Source organism: Myiozetetes cayanensis, unplaced genomic scaffold (genome assembly GCF_022539395.1).
Source record: "Myiozetetes cayanensis isolate MyiCay16 unplaced genomic scaffold, myiCay2020 scf1, whole genome shotgun sequence".
Lineage (NCBI taxonomy): Eukaryota > Metazoa > Chordata > Aves > Passeriformes > Tyrannidae > Myiozetetes > Myiozetetes cayanensis.
This window is the reverse complement of record NW_026086604.1, coordinates 148,708,216-148,727,879: the sequence shown is the minus strand read 5'-3', so window position 1 is coordinate 148,727,879 and position 19,664 is coordinate 148,708,216. Positions and strand designations below refer to the sequence as shown.

Here is a 19,664-nt window from a genome sequence, read left to right as displayed (position 1 = left end):
GCTTGTCCCGTGGTGTTGTGAGGGGAAGCAGAAGAGAAATGCAAGGGATACATTTTGGTTTTGAATTGTTGGGTTTCGGTCACTTTCTGTATTTTTATTTGTTTCAACTTTGTTCAATATTAACTGATATAAGGAAAAGCCAAACTGGTCAGTCATTACAGCTTTAGGAAAGAAAATACTTGATTATCTAAGCAGCACATGCTGGGAAAAAAAAGGGATAAAAGTTGCTCAGGTGAAAGAATTGGAAGAGGTATTGAGAAACTCTTTGGCCCTGAAGGCAGTGTGGGTTTTTCCTCTGATTGCCCTTCATTCATCTACAGGAATTAATCCGAAACAAAGCCAGAAACAGCCAGAACTGCACCTTGCTGGAACAGGCTTACGCTGTGGTGTCTGCACTGACCCGGAGGGCAGAGAACAACCTGCATGTCTCCCTGATTGAGAACTATCCAGGGACCCTGGAGAGCCTTGGCGAACCCATCCGGCAGGTAACTGGAATTTCTCGGTGGTGTTGGTGCCATCTGTGCCTCCACTGGCTCCTGAGTAGCCTGAATTCCTCCAGGAAACTCCTTTAGGAACCGTGTGTGAAAGAGGGTTTTTGCTTCCCCCCATTTCTTGCTGCTCCAGAGCAGAGACACTGATGGAGCAGCTCACACATAATGGGATTGTTTGCCTTTCTGATTCACTCACCAAAAAGCAAGAGATTTGTTCTGGGATCCCACATGATTTTAAAGCATTTTATTTTTATTTCCTCCTCCTCTCTTATTATTCCCACGCTACAGGCCAACTCCTGAAATTATTGTCATCTAAAGGCCTGATTCTCCTCCAGGTCTCTCCCATGAACCAGGTGTGGGATTTAGGATCACAGAGGAAAGATGACCCAGCTATTAGGACACCAGTCTGGGATTTTCAACACCCTCAAATTCCCATTTCTTTATAGACTTACTTGCCATTCTGGGCAAGTCATTGATTGTGTCTGTTTGTATCCAGTGTTTTCCATGGGAATCACGGTGCATTCCTGAGTGGAGTTGTAAGGCTGAATTACAGCGGTGGGGATTTATCTATCCATGTTTAGACACTCAAAAAAAGAGTCCAATCACACCCCAAGAGTGTTTACTTTTTCTTAACTGAGCTATGTCTGAAGGTATGTGGAATTAATGTCCTGCTCTGGTGAAGGCCACAAAATCACCATATAAATTGTCTGTATAACACACAAAATGCAATTTTCCATTGGTGTTTCCAAGAGTGCTCCTGCCTGGCAAGTGCTCTGTATTTTTCTGGCAGCAAACCATGCCTTTGAAAGGACAGTGTGATGACAACCCCTGTGTGTGCCCCCGGTGGCTCTGTCAGTCTGGTGGGTCACCTTTAGCATTAAAACCCATCTGTTGTGCTCTCATAAACCAGAGACACACCAGGTGATGATGTCACAGGAAACATTTATCTGTTCATTGAAAAATTATGGTGAGATCATCATTTTTATTACTTATTTTTATTATATTACTGTTATTATATTATAATATTACTGATATTTATTAATTATTCCAGATGCATCACGAGGTGCTCTCCCTTTTTTTTTTCCTATCAGGGCCACTTCATTGTGTGGGAAGGAGCTCCAGGAGCTAGAATGGCATGGAAAGGACACAAAAGACATGTTTTCCTCTTCAAAAACTACCTTGTGATCTGCAAACCGAAGCGAGACACAAAGACAGACACCTACAGTTACATCTTCAAGAACATCATGAAGGTCTGACCACTTTATCCTCCCCTGGAGCATTTCTCTGTCACTTCACATTTATATCCAGCTTGGATGTTTCTCTAATCCTTTTGGGCTATTCCTTTGTTTCATAAAGTCTTTGAAGCCCAAGTAAAAATCTACAGTTATCCCAAAATATCATTTCAGAATTGACAGAAACATGTCAGAAACAATCAGAACCTGGATGTAGCAATGAAATTACGAGTATTAATTCATTACTTCATTGAGTTAACACCATAAATGCATTATATTGAGGTGAATTTTGCTGCTTATAGTATTTACTGGCATTTGTAAATCTCTGGTTTTGGCAGTCTGTAATGTTGGGAGTAAATTGGAAGAAATGTTATGCTGCATTCCGTGGGGTTCTCTCTGCTGGTTACACCCTTTCCAGATACAAATTCCAGTTTAGAAATGAAAAAAATTCAGAGTATTTGACCAACTAGTCTTCAGACATTCAGAATTAAGACTGAAAGTAATCGAGGAAAGAGTTTTCACAAGGCAAGAGATGCTCAAATCAGTAAAAAACACCAACTAAAAAAAAACCAGGGAGTTCTTGACCAAGCTCAGCCAGGACATCCTGGAAGTCCTTATCTCTGTCTTAACTGATATTCATGAGAAGATATGTTACATTATTTTCTTGAAATGGGATTATTATTCCCAGTAAAATGTCAGTTTGGGAACCAGAAAATCAAGTATAGTGAGGGAAAATAGCTCTCAGAGAGCACCTCTAATCGCTGTTCACCAAAGCCACGTTGCGACGCTCACACAGTCCCAAAAAAATCTTTAAAAGCTGCTGAGAATTCCTTCTGCTGCTGGGAATTCCTAAGAACTTGCTGAGTTCCTTGCCCTTCTGCCACACAGCTGAACAACATCGACGTGAACGACCAGGTGGAAGGGGACGACCGGGCGTTCGAGATCTGGCACGAGCGGGAGGACCTGGTGCGCAAGTACCTCCTGCAGGCACGGACCGTCAACATCAAGAACTCCTGGGTGAAGGAGATCTTGGGCATACAGCAGCGCATCAGTGAGCCCATCTGGAGTAAGTGTGGCCCAAGGCAGCCCAACCCTCCTGTTTTGTTTTTTATTTTCTGGGATGATTTCCTTGGCTCGGGAAGGAAACGAGCGCAAGGGGAGAGAGTTTGAGGTGATCCAAACACCACGTGGGCAGAGCTGAGGGAGGTGGTTCTGCCCCTCTGCTCTGCTCTTGGGAGGCTCCACCTCCACTGTTGTGTCCACCTCTGGGACCCCCAACATCAGAAGGATGTGGAGCTGCTACTGCAAGTCCAGAGGAGGCCACACAGGAGATCAGAGGGTTGAAATACCCATTCCATAAGAAAAGGTGGAGAGAGTTGGGGTTGGACTCTGATCCAGAGTCCTGCACTCACCAATATAAATCCCCCTGTGACTTCTTTTGGGTATCAGACCCTCTATTTGACTTCTGGCTTAAACAGCTGTTATCTGTGCACTTGGGTTTGCTTTGGAATTTTCTCTGGTCATTCAGGCTCCATCATCCTCAGTGTCATTTGAGATTCCACCAGTTTTCTGTTCACAACATTTACGAGCAGGGATATTGAATCTTTATTTTCCAGGCATGAGCTACAAATGGTGTCCACTACAGTGTAAGGATATCTGGCATCTTAAAATGCCAGAGGAGGGTTGTATTTAATCTATATACCCTGAAAACAAGTCTGGGCATTTAATTTTTGTTCCTTTAGTCAGATGTTTTTATGAGGAAGGCTATCAAGAGTAATTGTGCATCGTTTCATATGGTAATAATGAGTTAAAATAAAAGTCCCTTAACAAAAGAACAAGTTGCCCAGAGAAGATGTGGATGCCTGGAAGTGTTCAAGGCCAGGTTGGACAGGGCTTAGAGGAACCTGATCTAGTGGAAGGTGTTCCTGCCCATGGCAGGAGGTTGGAACTAGATCATCCTTAAGATCCCTTCCAACCCAAACCACTCTAGGATTCTCTGGCTCTAGAAAGCATAGATTTTATTGGATGGAGACCAACAGTTTGGATATCCAGGGTACACTTTATTTGAGGAATTATGTTAATGGTGACATGTGTGTGAATAATGGATGTGCTCATTAAAAAGCATGGTCAGCAACAAATCCCTTTTTTTTTTAATATGGCCTATCTTTATGGCCAACAACAGACATCTGGTGGTCTGAATTTAGTCTCAGACAACCAAGGACAACATCTCACCTGGAAAAGCTTGAGCTTCCCCTTCTGAAGCTCAGAGATTTGCAAATTTATTTTTATCTTACATAGCAGCAGACCCTCCTCCAGACTAACACAGCTTCTCCTGATGTTTCAGTACCCCCAGACTTTGAGGAAGAACTGGCTGATTGCACGGCTGAGCTGGGAGAGACAGTCAAGCTGGCCTGCAAAGTGGTGGGAGCTCCCAAACCCTCCATCAGCTGGTACAAAGGTAGGGGCAGGAAGCCATGAAATGCCTCCTCCTAAATTGTCCTCTGCCTGTATTGTTTGGTTGGTGGGTAATCAAAGAGCTGCTCACCTCGAGATACCCAGGTGTGGTGACCATGTTCATGGTCACTTTGGAGGTGTTCCTGTGGCTGGCAAACCAGAGCTGTGAGTGCACAGCACATTGGAAAAAATGTCACTGTTCAGGGAGGGTTGGTGATGTGTGAGGTCCCTCAACAGTGCTTTGCCCACAGGATATCCTACAGAGAGCTGGACAAAAAGATGAGGAGCTCATTCCTCAGCTATCAACGTCAGCTGCAATAAAAGAAATCCAGCTCTCAGTCCTCTCAAGTGGAAAAGCTGGATAAATCCCAAGGAGAAAATGTAATGGCTACTAAGATATTTTAAAAAAAATCACTTCCCTTTGCCTTTCAGATGGAAAGCCAGTGGAGGTGGATCCCCACCACATTATAATAGAAGATCCTGACGGTTCCTGCACGCTGATCTTGGACAACCTGACAGGTGCTGACACGGGACAGTACATGTGCTTTGCTTCCAGTCCTGCTGGAAATGCCAGTACCTTGGGAAAGATCCTTGTTCAAGGTAAAGTCCTGCACAGATGCATCATTTTAAAGGGGTCTGCTGTGTGATGCTTTATTGTGCCAGGAATAGTGTGGCCAGAAGGACCAGGGCAGGGACTGTCCCCTGTGCTGGGCACTGCTGAGGCCACACCTCAAATCCTTGGTCAGTTCTGGCCCTTTCACTTCAGGAGGGGCATTGAGGGGCTGGAGCGTGTCCAGGGAAGGGGCTGGAGCAGCAGGAGCAGCTGAGGGAGCTGGGGGGGTTCAACCTGGAGAAAAGGAGGCTCAGGGGGGACCTTCTGGCTCTGCAATCCCTGACAGGAGGGGGGAGCTGGGGGAGGTCGAGCTCTGCTCAAAGAGAACAAGGGACAGGAGGAGAGAAAATGGCCTCAGGCTGTGCCAGGGGAGATTTAGATTGGATCTTAGGAAAAATTCCTCCACCAAAGTGCTGTCAAGCACTGGAACAGGCTGTTGGAGTCCCCATCACTGGAGGTGCTCAAAAAACCTGTGGATGTGGCACCTGGGGATGTGGTTCAGTGGTGGCCTTGGCAGTGCTGGGGAATGGTTGGACTCCATCATCTTAGAGGGTTTTTCCAACCGAAATGGTTCTGTGTTTCTGTGATAAAGATCTGTATAACACCTACTGGATAAGGTTTTAAAAAAATTATTTCATGTGGTCTTCAGTGTCCTGTGTGCAGACACCATGAGAATGACCTGGTCAGGGCCACATCCTTCCTTTCTGGTCCTATTTCCAGCTACTATTTAACTTACCTTTGCTTTGCAGTGCCCCCAAGGTTTGTGAACAAGGTCAGGAACGCTTATTTTGTGGAGGGTGAAGATGCCCAGTTCACCTGCACTGTGGAAGGAGCACCAAGGCCTCAAATCAGGTCAGTCCTACGAGTCACACTGGAACAAATCCTGGTTTCCAGTTTTGCATAGCCAGGAAAGTCTTTTGGGGTTATGACCCTTTCTTCTCTGTCTTCCACCTTTACCCCATCCCAATCCTGGCTCCTCCTGATCCCAACATTCCTGAGGTTCTCAGCTGTTTATTGTAGCTAGGGATCTTAAAAGAAACACCTACAGATAATCCCTGGCTGTATCAGATCTAACATTTTATCATTTCTTTATTTTATCATTTCTTTATCCCCCCTCCCTTACACCTGAACTGCTTTTATCACCGACCAGTCTTCAGACAAAAAGCTCAGCCAATCTTTGCGTCATTTAAAGCCCTTTTCCTGCACTGGCTGATGAGATTCCTTGAGAAGAATCCCGTGCAGTTCAGTACCCATGTGTAACCCACCTGTTTTCCACACACAGGTGGTACAAAGACGGGGTGCTGATAAAGGACACGAGTAAATACCAGGCTTTCAGTGAGCCCCGGAGCGGCATCGTGGTCCTGGTGGTCAAGAACCCTTCCAATGAAGATATGGGACACTACGAATGTGAGGTGAGTTCACAGAGGTTGAAGTACCTGCCATTTGCAGTGATACAGAGAGAAGAATTCATTTCAGACCCATGGCATGAGAGCAGTGGCTGGGTAACTGCTGCCACCTGGCATATAAAAGAAAACCCACATAGAAAAGTCAGGCTGAACTGATCTGGAGAGTTTCTGCACTGTCTTTGAGTTATGACACATTCATGCTGCTACTAAGAAACTGTCCCAAGCTAAAAGAAAGAAAATAAATCTAATTAGAAGGATAAACCACTGAAATTCCTGTTTGTTTAGCAAGTATACATGGAAGTATCTAATGAATTAAAATAAATGCAACATATTTTCTGAAAATTGGTCATAGTCCATGCATTCATTGTAATAAAATAGTAATAAGCTCTGAGGGCTTGGCAATAAAAATAATTGATCTGGGTTTAGGAAATTAATGGGTCAGTTGCCCCCTGGTAAGTGGTTCAGCTCATGGAAGTTTGCTATGGGATGTTTGCTATAATTTTAAGACTTCTATTATAATTTTAGCAAAATCAGACTACTTTGATATTAACTAAGACCCCAAGGTCCAGTATCCCCTTGGATGAGTAAAACCCCGTAGATTAATGGATGATGAACAAACAAAACTCTCTTTAATTACCTCCCAAGGGCACACAGCACAGTTCTGTGCCTGTTGGTGGAGACAGAGCTGAGCCAGGCCCGAGCCACGGCTGCAAACTGCAAATAACTAAGTCAACAACTAAGTTTGCTGGTCTGAGTTTGCTGAGATTTGTCTGTGTGGGTCATTTTTTGGTAAAATATCACCAAGAACCCCACTGAGCAGCAAAGTATATCCCTTCAAACCTCATCTTAACAGGGGGGTCACACCTTCACCCACTCCTGTTGTTGTTCGAATGCCTCGAATTGTTTAACGTAGCGTAGGAAGCTTTTTATTGCAACCAAACACCCCGTGTTTCACTGGGTACTGCCCAATTCTCTCCAGCTGATGAACAGATTAGGGTCTGCAAAGAGTGGAGCAGAGCTTTACCACCACAGTGCTGCAGCCCTGACCCAGGAGAGGAGAGGAGACCAAGCCATCACCATCGAAGGTACGGTCCTTGCCCAGCTCCGTAAGTAGGTCCCTGAATTCCTCCAAAACCACCTCACTGAGGGCCAAATATATTTGCCATCTTATCCATGTTGGTTGTTGGTGTTCCTGTATCTGTATGTCTACCCAGATGTGCATGGGCAGAGTGCAGCTCAGCTCTGGCCCCATCACCATCTGTTGATTTCCAAACCTGGCAAATCAACTTCATATAATGCTCGTCGACGCATTATATGAGGAAGGAGGAGCAAATGAAGGGTATGTCACACCTCTAGTGCAAGGAGAATGTTCTCTATCCCGTTGGAATACTTGAAAATGTGTGTCATGCCTGGCAGAACGTGAGTTACAGGGGCCAGTAAGCAAAGCTGGAGGCACATTGTGATTGTTTCTGAAATGCCACTGAAGAACATCAGGAATGACTGAGAGAGCAGAACTGACAGCAGTAAATCCTGAGCAATAGTGGTTCATCCAAGATTTAAGACTGTTCTGGGATAGTCACAGAGTCTGTTCCTTTTTCTTTTGCTCAAGTTTACCCTGGATTGAAGGGTGATAGGAATTGATTTTATACCCATCCAACAACACCTCTCCTTCCTGACACCTTTAGGTATTTCTGCCTAAAGTTACCTTCTCATCCCAGGGGTTTCCACACAGAGTGTTAGACAGGCTTGTTACAGACCCATCTTTCAATCTGTGGGTACATCTGTGTAAGGGACTTTTCCTGGCATAGGAAGTTGGTTCTTTGTACATCTTGGAAGTGTCCTTGTCTGGCTGAGCATGGACCAGCCAGTGCTGCCTTTCTTGAATAGCTCGGGATGGTACAGCCAAGGGACCATCTTTAGCAGGTAATAGATGCTGATTTGGAGGGTAAGAAAGAGGACTAGAATAGGCACAGGCCTTTCCATGCCAGCAAACCTTGGTTCCAGAGACCTCTCCCAGATGTGGTTGCTGGAGACATGGTCAACAAAAGCCAGAGGTTTGCCAGCAGCTGTAGAACCTTCTTTCCTCATCTTCACTGATTCCATGTTGCCTTGTGATAATAACAGGAGTTCAAGTGCATGTTTGATAGGAGATAATTGATATTATCAATATCCACTAGGGACATTTTGATTCAAGAAGCTGCTATGTAGAAAATACTGGAGTCTGGAAAGATATTCAGAGAAAATGGTCCTCCACTCTTATTTTCTTCATCATTTTCTATAGTTCTCTGCTGTTGGCCCTGTCTGAGACAGGGGCTTATTCTGGCTGGACCTGTGGGCCAGCCCTCTCTAGACACTGATGTTTTGTTATTACATTAAGAAGATCCACTCACAATAAGCTCTTAAGGTTTGTATCCTCATCTGTGGACTTGCTTGACTTCATTTTAAGCTCATTTTCCTTTTATTCCTTTCCCGGAGTCCCATCAGAGAGCACTACAGGGAAATGGTGTCAGTGTAGAAACACATTTTTCAGCAGAATAAACCTTCAAGTACTTGAATGTTTTGTCTTTGCTGTGCCCTAAAGAGAGAAAAAGAAGTTGTGTGCAGGATGCAGAGGAACACAAACAAATCACTGTTAGGGTGGTGTGTCTTGATGAAGTTCCCTTCAGGCAGAAAATGTTAGAAAGGAAAACAAGGGTTGTAAAGAGTGTTAGGAGCATTTTCAGCTCTTGGGGTTGCAAATGGGTGTATTCAGCCCCAAATTACTCATCTGCTGTTATTCCTGCAGTCATAAACAAAACAAACTCTGCACTTGATTGAAGAGATATAATTGGAGTTTGCCTGGAAGCTTCAGAAATGTTATGAAATAGGTTTGCTCTGTGATGTGCAATTGCTTGAATTTGGTGATAGGGAAGGAAATAGATCCCTGAGTCATCTGCAGGGAGAAACAGAGGGAGAGCTGCTTCAGGCCAGTGGAGAAAATATGGAACAAGTGGATTGTTGTGAGCAGAATCCCACCAGAGATGAAATTTGACACGATGCATTTGACCAAGGAGGGAACTTGTTGCTTTCTTGAGAATCAATAACCAGCCTTGATCTGCTGCCTGTGGGAAAAAAATCAGGTTCATCTGGCAAAGAACTGGAGGACGGGTGGAATCTCATGGAGGCTTTCTCTTCCCATCCTTACCCTCTATTTGTGAATAATGGGATTACTTGTAACTTCACCAAGAGGACAACATTGCTGCTGTCACCACAGGACAGAGATGCCGTGTCTGCTCCCTCGCTCACCTGCCCTGGGGGGTCTGAGTTTTACCTGATTTGTCCTTGGTTCTGTGAATTGACCACTGTCTGGGTCTCCTGAGGCAGCCCAGGGGCCCTAGAGGCAAATGTTTTAGTTTTTATCCTCCTGCCTTTGTGTCCTGTGTCCTGTACTGAGCCACTGTCAGAGTTTGGGACACCGTTAGCCCAGTGGTTTGGGAGCCCTGACCTGCAGCGGGTGACGATCCCCAGTCCAACCCCACAGGTCTCACAACCGAAATTCTTGTTCGAATTCACACTGTGGGAATTTGCAGGCCCTTTGGAAGGGCAAATTCCCCAAAAAAAGGTGGAAACCACTGGACTAAGGGGTCCCCCTGTGAGCTGAGACCTGCCTTCAGCCACGTCTGGTCGCTGCGCTGAAGTCAACGGAGAGTTGCTTAAAAAAAATTGCTCTTTCTGCGGATATTGGAAGCATTTTAAACACCTAAAATGTAACAGAATAAGATCCTTCTCTTTGACTTCAAGCTGATTGTCTGCTTTGCACCTCGCTGCTTTAACCTACACGTGGCAGATCTGGGCTGTTGTGCTCCGGTGTCCCTTTTTAACATGTCACTGTTGTGATTCCCTCACCTCCGGCTCACCAAGGGTCATTTTTTAAGAACAGCCCAGTTTTTGAAAGGTGTTGCATTTTCCTATGAGTGGGCAGGTCCAGGACGTAGAACGAGCCAATGGCAAGGGGAGGAGTCAGGTAAACGAGTGGAGATAAGCAAAGCCATAAATAAAAATTCCCAATGCAGTTACAGCCAGGGAACAGGAATTTCTCCATAGTTTTGCCTTGGATCTCATGCAGAACTCTGGGCAGGTTTAGTTGCCTTATTTGGTAATACCCACCTTTCAGGGAAAGGCTAAATATTCCAAGACTCTCCCACGGAAGATTGTTTTAAAACACCGGAACAGTAGATCTCCTGGTGTCACCTTTTTACTGAAGAAATAGGGCATAGGATTTTTTCCCCTCACCACTTGGAAGTTCACTATTTAGGGTGATAGTTAGAGTATTTACCTCATTATTTTTATGCTGTTGTCACCACAGATTAGTCACATTTTTAGGCTGACCACGTGGTTTTCAGAGCAAATTCAATCTGCCTTTTTACAACCGTGTCAGTCACTGAAGGAGTGGAGGTTTTTTGGTTGGTTTGGTTTAGGGTTGTTTTTTGAAAGACAGAAAGCTCAAAACACTTGCATTTCATTCACACAGTTTAGGAAACTGTTGTCCCCATGAACTGAGTCACTGATGTTTTGAAGACCTCTAAATGTGGCTCTGGGGACACAGTTTAGTAATGAACACGACAGTGCTGGCTGAGCAGTTGGACTCGAGGATTTTAAGGGTCTTTTCCAACATGAATGGTCCTGTGATTGTGTGAATTGCTCATTTTAGGTTTAGCTCTAGCAGTTCATGTCAGCTTTGTGCATCCCCTGCTGCAGATTAATCTCCAAAGTGTAGCAGAGAGGGGAGAAAGTGCAGCAGTGCTCCCATGGCTCACGTCAGGAAAAATAGGTTTATGCTCCTGTGAGTGGAGAAAACAGACTTAAAAGTTGTGACAGAGGCCATAAACCTCCTTTCATCCATTCAGAATTCACTTACCCTCGATGTTTCACCACCTGTGAGTCAATGTTTTAATATATTAACCAAGGAGGAGTCGGGTCCTGTAGAAGCACTGGCTGATCTTAATGCTTCCAGCTTTTAACCTGCTTATCAGGGGCTCCTGCTTTGCAAAGCTCTTCTTCCTAAAACGCTACTGAAAAGTTGAAATGATAAATCCGGTGCTGAAATGGATGCAGAATATTTTCCTCTCGGGGGGGAAAATTAAAAAAAAAAAAAAACAACAAAACCAAAACAAAACAGAAAAACAAAAACCTAAAACAAAAAGAGAAACCCAAATTCTCTCATCCTACTTTCGTGTGGTTCTATCCTTCACATAGGATTGCTCAAATCCTCTCCCTCACACCTTGGATAACACATAAAAAAATTGACTTTATTTTCAGCTTTCTCATCTCAGGTCTTTTCAATATTTGAATATTGAAGCCCTTTGACACCTGTCACGTATAAGTGACACTCAGTGTAGTTTGGGAGGCCTGCAAGAGCAGACATTAATAAACATTAAAGAGACTTTTCCTCACAGACATTTTGAGATTTCATTAAATTTTTTCGTTTATTTAATTTGTATTATTTAATTCTCATCTCAAAACAGTTGCTCTTAAAATAATTGTATGAAACACCTATTTTCAGGTGCATAATCAAATTAATTAACACCTATTTACATCAGGACTCTTCACTCTCTAAGACTCTTCACTCAGATACCGCTTATGGGTTGATTTCGTGAGATTATTTGATGAGATTTTCCAAAAGTTGCATAAAAATTGCACACTATTATTTGAAAATTCAGTGAAAATCTCAGCCCTGGGCACAGCAGATTTTTTGAGCGCTCAGTTCATCTGCCATCGTTGTGTAATTATCATCCCACCATTTAAAAAATGTTTGAATTATTTTTAAAAAATTATGAATTAAGGATAGGTAAATGGCCGTATCATAATTGTGTTCAGAGATAAATCTTTGAAAACAGTTTTGCCTTTTTTTAACCTGAAAAGCGCAAAGTCAAATTTCCAAACGGATTTCGTTTAAACCCACCCAGTTCTGCAGCAATTCCTGCAATTCCACAGGAAATGATTCCAGGCATAAATGAGACAAAGCTCTGCAAAGAAAACACGAGCTCTAGGTCAGACATTAATATCAATATTTGCTCAAAATTCCTTTTTCATTATGCTGGGACTTGTGTTTTCACCTGAGGCAGGAAAGAGCCCTTGGAAGTGAAGCAGTGGGAAAATTAGGTTAAAATATCCCATCTAATATTGCAAATGTACTTTTAATTTTCAGTCAGGGCAGGTTTGGGGCACCACTGAAAACATCAGCACTAATCACCAGTTATTTAGCAAATAATACAGACACTCTGGGCAAGAAGAGGCTGTGATTTTATAGACGTATTTTTAAGTGACAGTTCACTTAAATTACACCAAGCAGAGAATTACCAGAGCTTATTGATTGTAAAATGGAAAATTGAAAACCAATTGCTGGACAAATTGCTTTGAGGATTAAATTAGGGTGGTTTTTTTTTAGAAGTATCACTAGTTTATTAAATGAAAAGTGGGGCTTGCTGGTGGTTTTTTTTTAGATCTCAGACAGATTCAGCAGTTCAGAGTGAAAACAGCCTGGTTCAAACAGTGCCTTAATTTTATTCCAGCAGATAGGATGGGAAAGCTGCTGAAAATCTTAATTAGCTCTTCAAATGGTATTTTTCTGCTTCATAAAAATGTCAGTTTTAAGAAATCCTTGCAGAATCATTCAATCATTGCTTTTGATCTTAATAGGCATCAACAGCTTCCAGTTTGTTGTGGGAGAAGGGTCAGGAAAAATTGCAAATTAGGGCAAAAGAGAGACAAAAAAGGAGCAGAGATAGATGGATCACAGGGCTCTCCTGGATTTCCTAGGATTTGGGGGGGGTTTATGCTGATTTTCTGTACTGATGATAATGATTTTAGTTGCCATTGTTATCAGCCTGGGTTTTACATCAAGTCCACAAAAACTTGGCAAAAATTCAGTGTTTGGGGAAACTCTTTTTCTAGGAAGTGAAATCACAGTTGAAGGAATTTCAGCTCTCCAGGATTTTCCAGGCCGAGGCATTTTCAGGTTTCTGACACCATCACTTCCTTATTTATAGGATAAAAATATTAAATGAGGACCTTGTTTTCTAGCTCTGACCTGCCAAACCAAAATGGCAGAACAAGCAGATTTTTGCCATCTCTCTCTCTCCGCACAAAATATTTAATTTCAAAGCTAAATCATTCACTGCTCAGAGAACACTCTGGCTTCTCATTCTTGCTCAGAAACACTAAAGATGATGCTGGAAATAACCACAGAAAGCATGGATGGGATGGTACAGTTGGGTGGTTTTCACTCCCGTTTATTTTGATTAACTGAGCAAAGATAATTTAATCATTTCAGCTTTTGCCTCTCTTTAACCCCATGCTGTTCATACTGTTCTCTTTGTAGTCACTGAACAAGAGACTAAAGTGCCCAAGAAAACCATCATCATGTAAGTGCTGATTTTTTATTTTTTTTTTTATTTTCATTTAATTTTTTTTTTCTGGTAACATTTGTGTTTTGCTTTGCTGCCTCTGCATGATCCAATAACAAGCTTGTGTTCATTGACCACGCAAGTGTGTTCATTCCCATCCCACTGGATCCCAGGGAATTCTGAGCTATGTCAAGTCATCACCTTGAGAAAAAAAAAAAAAAAAAAAAAAGCTTTAAATCCCTTTCAAAAAATAGCAGCACTGGTGCAGACACAGCCTGGGGCAGGTATTTGAGGATATTACACAGGAAAAATATTCAGTGTTGAAAACAAACCAGCTTTGAGAACTGTCTACTTACAAATATCTATAAATTTAACAAGTATCTCACAGCTCACAGTGGTTTCTTCTGGCTTTCTATTTTAAATTTCCCAGGAAAGCCTTTTATGATGAAGCAGAAGGAAGATGAATATTTTTATCCCCTTGTATTTCTAATTTGAATTTGTGTCCTGATAATGTCACGGTGTTTTGGGATACTTTGAGCCTTGTTTATATTGGATACCTATATCATAGATTAATTGCAGCAGAAAGAAGTATTTTCTCAGTCATATGTAGACCAGAAGCTCATTAAAATCTCAATTTATCTTCTTTTCTCCAAGTATCATGAAGAAATACATTATAAAAAAGAAATACATTATGAAAAAGAAATACATTATAAAAAAGAAATACATTTTAAAATTGCTTCATGTGCTGGAAGGGCAGTACTGTTCTTGTGTCATATGCCTTCAGAGCACCTCAAAACTATTCAAATCATGTCCTGAGGGCAGTAAATAACTATAGAATGGATATTTTGGGAAAATGGATTACCTCCAAAGTTGTACTGTCGCTAAAATCAGTCCTTGACTTGGACATGATGCTGAAGTTGACTTATTTTACTTTGGTTGGTGAGCAGAATGTGTGAAATGGCAGCTAAAGTTGCCATAAAAGCTGCTTTTCTTTTATTTTTGTTATCATTTTCTGTGGTGACTCTCTCTTAAGATCCAGGCACTTGGTCCATTTGGGATCAGGGGTTCATAAGAAGGGATTCCTAAATTAAGGGCTGCAGCCTCGAGAGAGATTGGTAAATTTATGAGCAGGATCTCAGAACAATTCACTTCCTCTTGAGGTCATGAACTTGTAAAAGTGGATTTGGCTGGAACTGGGACACTGACTGGATAAAATTTGGGAACAACTCTCTAAGGGCACATTCCAGCTCTCAATGTCTAGGGAGCTGAGAAATCCCAGACACCCCCCCAAAAAAAAACCTCTTGAACCTTGCAATGTAGAGCAAAGTGTGGAGCAAGGACAGGAGGATTCATCTTCATCTAAAATGATTCAGTTTCGTGGAATTCAGGAAGGTCCCATGGCCATTCAAGATCTATAAAAAAAGACCTTCAAGGTCTATAAAAAAACCCTTGGGGGAACGAGTAAAGCAGTGGAAATGAGCAGGAGAGAATGTTCTGGAAGGAAATAAATCTCGCTGTAGCTGATCCAGTTCTGGACTTCACCTCGTCCTCAAAGGGAAAGGTTGATGGTGGAAAGAAATCTGTTCTCCCCAGGAGAAGGCAAAACCAGCCTGGATTCATAAACTCAGTTCAGGACATAGTTTTTACCTTCAAGTTAATTCTATTTTTTTAATCCCATTCCTTGGAGGGAGGGACTGAATCTCGACACAGAAAGCAAAATGAGCTTTTCCTGTGATTTCCACAGAACCAGCTGTAGAGCATTTTCTTCCTCATGCTTGCAAAGCACACACTGACCTCACCTGCAAGTTTTGCCACGTGAGAAACGCCACAGAAAAACCTGCAGGAAAAACTGCATGTAAAATATATAAATTAAAGGTATTTAAGTCTGGGTTTAGATATTGGGGTAGAAGAGAGCTTTAAAGCTGATCTAGTCCAAAGCCCTACTTTGAGCAGGGACATTTTCAACTAGATCAGGTTACTCAGAGCCCTGTCCAACCTGACCTTGAGTGTTTTACAGGGATGAGGCCTCTACACCATCCCTGAAGTGCCATCTGCTTTGGATATGTAAAAAAATCTAAAGTAAGGCCAGCAGAAATATGCTGAGAAATCATAATTGTGCATCCCAAGTTGGTTTGGTATTCCTGTGTCAGTTGGAGTTAGTAGGATTAGGCTGTGTCTGCTACAATAATTCTGTAAAGAGTAAAAATAAATGCACTTTGGCACAGATGACTCATGCAGGAATTGTTCTGCCTTTCTTTTCCTGGTTGTCTCCACATGTTAAGGGTTAATTCCCTTTTAATGCAACTGTTCTGCATGTGGAAATGCAAATCTCTGGCCTCAGAAGAGTCTTTGATTAACAAAATAGAGAGATGTTACATTTATTAAAAAAAGGAGAAAGCTGCTGACCCTACTGTAATAAAGGGCATTTAGCCATTGAGGTGGATAAATCCAGGATTTCAGCCAAGGATACTCAGGAAAAGGTTAAAGTGTTTAAAATGTTGGGGTGCAATTTCTCTGTGGGCCCAAAGTAGAAGGGTAGATGTTCACCACCAGCACATGAAGAACTTTCTCAGCTGGACCTGCTCGTTGTGTGCTCTTGCACCCAAGGAGTTAATGGGGCTGGGGTTCACCTGGGGAAGAGGCACCGAGGTTTTCCCTGGGTCAGGATGGTGGGGATGGGCATGTGGGTGTGTGAGCTGTGTGTGTGTCCCCCTCTCAACATGACCTGCTTCACCAAAGGCTGGAGTGCTCCCAGAACTAACCCCACTGCAGTGCCCTGAGCCGCCACGGCATGTGCTGATGGAGTGTGGCTCCCAAAAAAAAGTCTCATCTTCCCGCCAACTCCGTTCCAACCCTTTCTGCCATCAGAGAGGAAACCATAACCACTGTGGTGAAGAGCCCAAGACAAAGGGGAAGGGTTTCTCCTGCACGTTCTCCCTCGGGTCATTCTCCTTCTCGCTCCCCGAGGGCGGAGCCGACTCCGGAGCCGGTTTATGTCTCCAAGATCAGGCAGCCTGTCCACAGGCACGACCAGGAGGCAGCACCCAAGTCTGCTGTGCCCAGGCTTTATGTGACAGAACCAGAGGACAGGCAAGGAGCAGCGGCGAGAGAGGTCGTGGAGGGCAAGGCGGAGGAGAAAAAGCCCAAATGGGTCGAAGTGGAAGAAATAATTGAATTCAAGGTGAAAAAATCGCCCAAACCCGCAAGGAAAAGAGGCTCTTCCCCAGTGAAACAAGAAAAGGATGAGTCAGGGGTGTTGACATTCACTTTTCCCAGCTCGAGGCCGAGGCGCTCCCCAGAAGACGATCCGAACACAAACAACTCCAACAATAAGCTGGTGGAACAGTCAAAACCCCTGCCCAGTGAGGGGCTCTCTGAAGGTGACATCCAGCCCCTGGTGTACACAACCGAGCAGGAAGGGCCTCAGGTCAGCAGCGAAGACAGAAACTCCCCGTGTGGGTCCGAGCAACTGGGAAACGATTCATTCATGGATTGTGGCACCGAAGGGAAGAGCTTCCCGCAGGACACAAGGGCTGACTGTGGGTCAGACGCCGCCTGCCCGCTGCTCGCCTGCGGGGGGGAGCCTTTGGTCTTCAGTTTTGAGGCAGCTGCCGGAGACCAGCACGAACTTGTGTTCTCCCTGGACAGTCCGGAGGTTAAGGAGGAGGTGGATGAGCTGGACGTGTCTTGGCCTGCGGATGAGGAGGTACCTGAAGCGATACCAGAGGACAACGATGAGGACAACATCGTCATCGTCGACGAGCCCGAGGAGCCGCGGGCGGACGACATCAGCGCCCGGGACCGCAAGATCCTCACCCGCAACGGCAAAATCCTCACCCTGGAGGACCTGGAGGATTACGTGCCCCGGGAGGGCGAGACCTACGGGTGCGGCGACCAGAGGCAGGCGGCGGAGCGGCCCTGCGAGATCTCGGTGCTGCAGGCGGAGATCGGCGAGCCGACCGTGGGGAAGCCGGTGCTGCTGAACGTGGGGCGGCCCGTGGTGGCCGAGCCCGGCCGGAGGTTCTTCAGCCGGTACCGGGAGCGCGTCCCCGGGGCCGTCTTCGTGTCGGCGTCGCGGGTGTCGCCCTCCAACGTGTCCTTCCGTGTGAGCGATTCCCGCTCGGGGGCGGCGGCGGCGGGGGCTGCCCCGGGCCCTTCCTTCACCGTGAAACCCTCCTTCTGCACCGAAGTGCAGCGCTCGGCCGACAGCGGCCAGCCCAGCTTTAAGACTGAAGTTTCCACCAGGACCCTCAGCTACGGGACCGTGGGCGAGCCCGTCACCTTGCACATCAGCACAGAAGACCTGTCCCAGAGCTGAGCCGGATGCAAGCGCGATTTTTAACACCGAAAGAAAGCAGCTTTTTGTATAAAAACAATAATTATTATAATTTAAAATACCACATATTTGATCGAAGTCGTCGTAGGCGAGGGGGATTGGTGGCAAAGATCACAAGGGAGTGCCTTTGAGGAAAATATGTTTAAGTACCATGTGTCGAGCTTTTCCAGTCTTAAAGGGAACAGTCTGTCAGAACAGTTTGTAGCTTTAAAGGCTTTGACCGAGGTGAACATATATCATTCCATAGTGGAGCAGTGATGGTAGGTTTAGGAAAAGCCTGATTCTTCTACCTATGACAGAAATACAAGTGGGAAAAGTGCATTTTTGTCCATGAACTTAAAAATTCGTTTCATGTGCCAATTTATGGTGTGGCAAGAAGGTGAAAACCAAGCTTTTCAGCATCTTTCAGCAGCCCAGGATGGGAGGATTTCTTCCAGCTGAAGTGTCTCCTGTCACTGTGTGGGCCCAAAGGTCGTGAAGCTTTACATTGCTTTGACTCTGTTCTACACTTTTGACACCATTTAGCTCTACCAAAATTTCTTCATAAACCTTTCAACATGCACAGTCTGGTTACATTAGTCTAAACTCCTGCCACAGAATTAAATGAATAGTAAATATTACATTTATTAGGGATGCAAAGGGCTGCTCAGGCCTTTTGGTTGAAATCCCAGTTTAACTAAAGTCAGTGATGAAGTCCCACTGATGTGAGGAAGAAAGAGTTTTGTTGTTCTGCTTTAAGTGAAAAAGATTGTTTTTTTTAAATGACTGATATTTACAAATCCACTTCCTAGTTGTCTAATAATGTAGGTTTCATTATTCTGCATTCTAGTGAAGTGGACTTATATACCATTTATATACCGTATCTTTTAAAATATAATTTACTTTACGCGCACTTAAAGGTTAAAGTGCTGCACAAAATGGTTTCTGCATCTGCAATCAAACTCTTAACACGTGCAGAGAATCACAAATGTGGTCTTAAATGAACCACAAATATGTGGTCTTTGCCAGTAAATATCACTGGACTAGTATTTGGTCTCCTGCACATGCCAGTGGTGAAACATTCCTGCCAACAGATGGATGGACGATGTACCCTATATGTGCTGAGAGGAGTTTACCACTGAGGCAAGCAGGAGCACAAAAATATATTAAAAAAAAAAAAAAACAATAAGAAAAAGAGAAAAGAGAGCTTTACCATAAATGTTTGGTTGAAAAACAGATCCGTTCAAAACATACTGGGCTGCCGGCTGCGGTTGCACCGCGTCACCGTAACCCGGGACGCCGAGATGCCTTGTGGAGGGATTGCTTCCTGCGGGGATCCTCTGGAGCTCTGCAGCGGGAGTGCAGGTGGAGGGGGAAGGCTGAGGTGCACTGAGCCCACCCCGTTGCACAGACCTTCAGCAAGCTGCTCAGCCCTGGAAAGGAACGAGCTCACAGGCCCAGACCTTGGTGCCGGTTGAAGTCAGGTGGAGTTTGTCACTGATCTCAGCGGGACCAAGCGCTGGCCCCGTGGCTGGCAGAGGGGTGGGGTGAGCAGTCCCCACACCTCGTCCCAGCTGAGCTCTCTGCGAGTGCTGCAGCAGGAAATGTTTTCACTCTGGTGGCGCAGGGAAACCAGAAATGCTCTGGCACTGCCCAATTCCCGAGCAGCGTGAGGAGAGAGAGGGAGGGAGTTCCCACCTTGGGAATGTGTGTGTGGGGCTGTCTCAGTGTTTTCCCGGCCAGGTAATGTTGAGGAGCTTGTTCTGGA

General features: G+C 44.4%; 1 protein-coding gene across 1 annotated transcript in view; it reads left to right on the top strand.

The window, feature by feature from the left end:
* Positions 1 to 19,664, top strand: part of OBSCN (obscurin, cytoskeletal calmodulin and titin-interacting RhoGEF) — a 179,652-nt gene that overhangs the window by 127,992 nt on the left and 31,996 nt on the right. Inside the window, 8 exon segments of the mRNA XM_050336656.1 lie at positions 321 to 485; positions 1,583 to 1,741; positions 2,612 to 2,789; positions 4,068 to 4,181; positions 4,610 to 4,777; positions 5,540 to 5,642; positions 6,073 to 6,202; positions 7,176 to 7,281. Coding sequence (XP_050192613.1) covers positions 321 to 485; positions 1,583 to 1,741; positions 2,612 to 2,789; positions 4,068 to 4,181; positions 4,610 to 4,777; positions 5,540 to 5,642; positions 6,073 to 6,202; positions 7,176 to 7,281 — 1,123 coding nt within the window.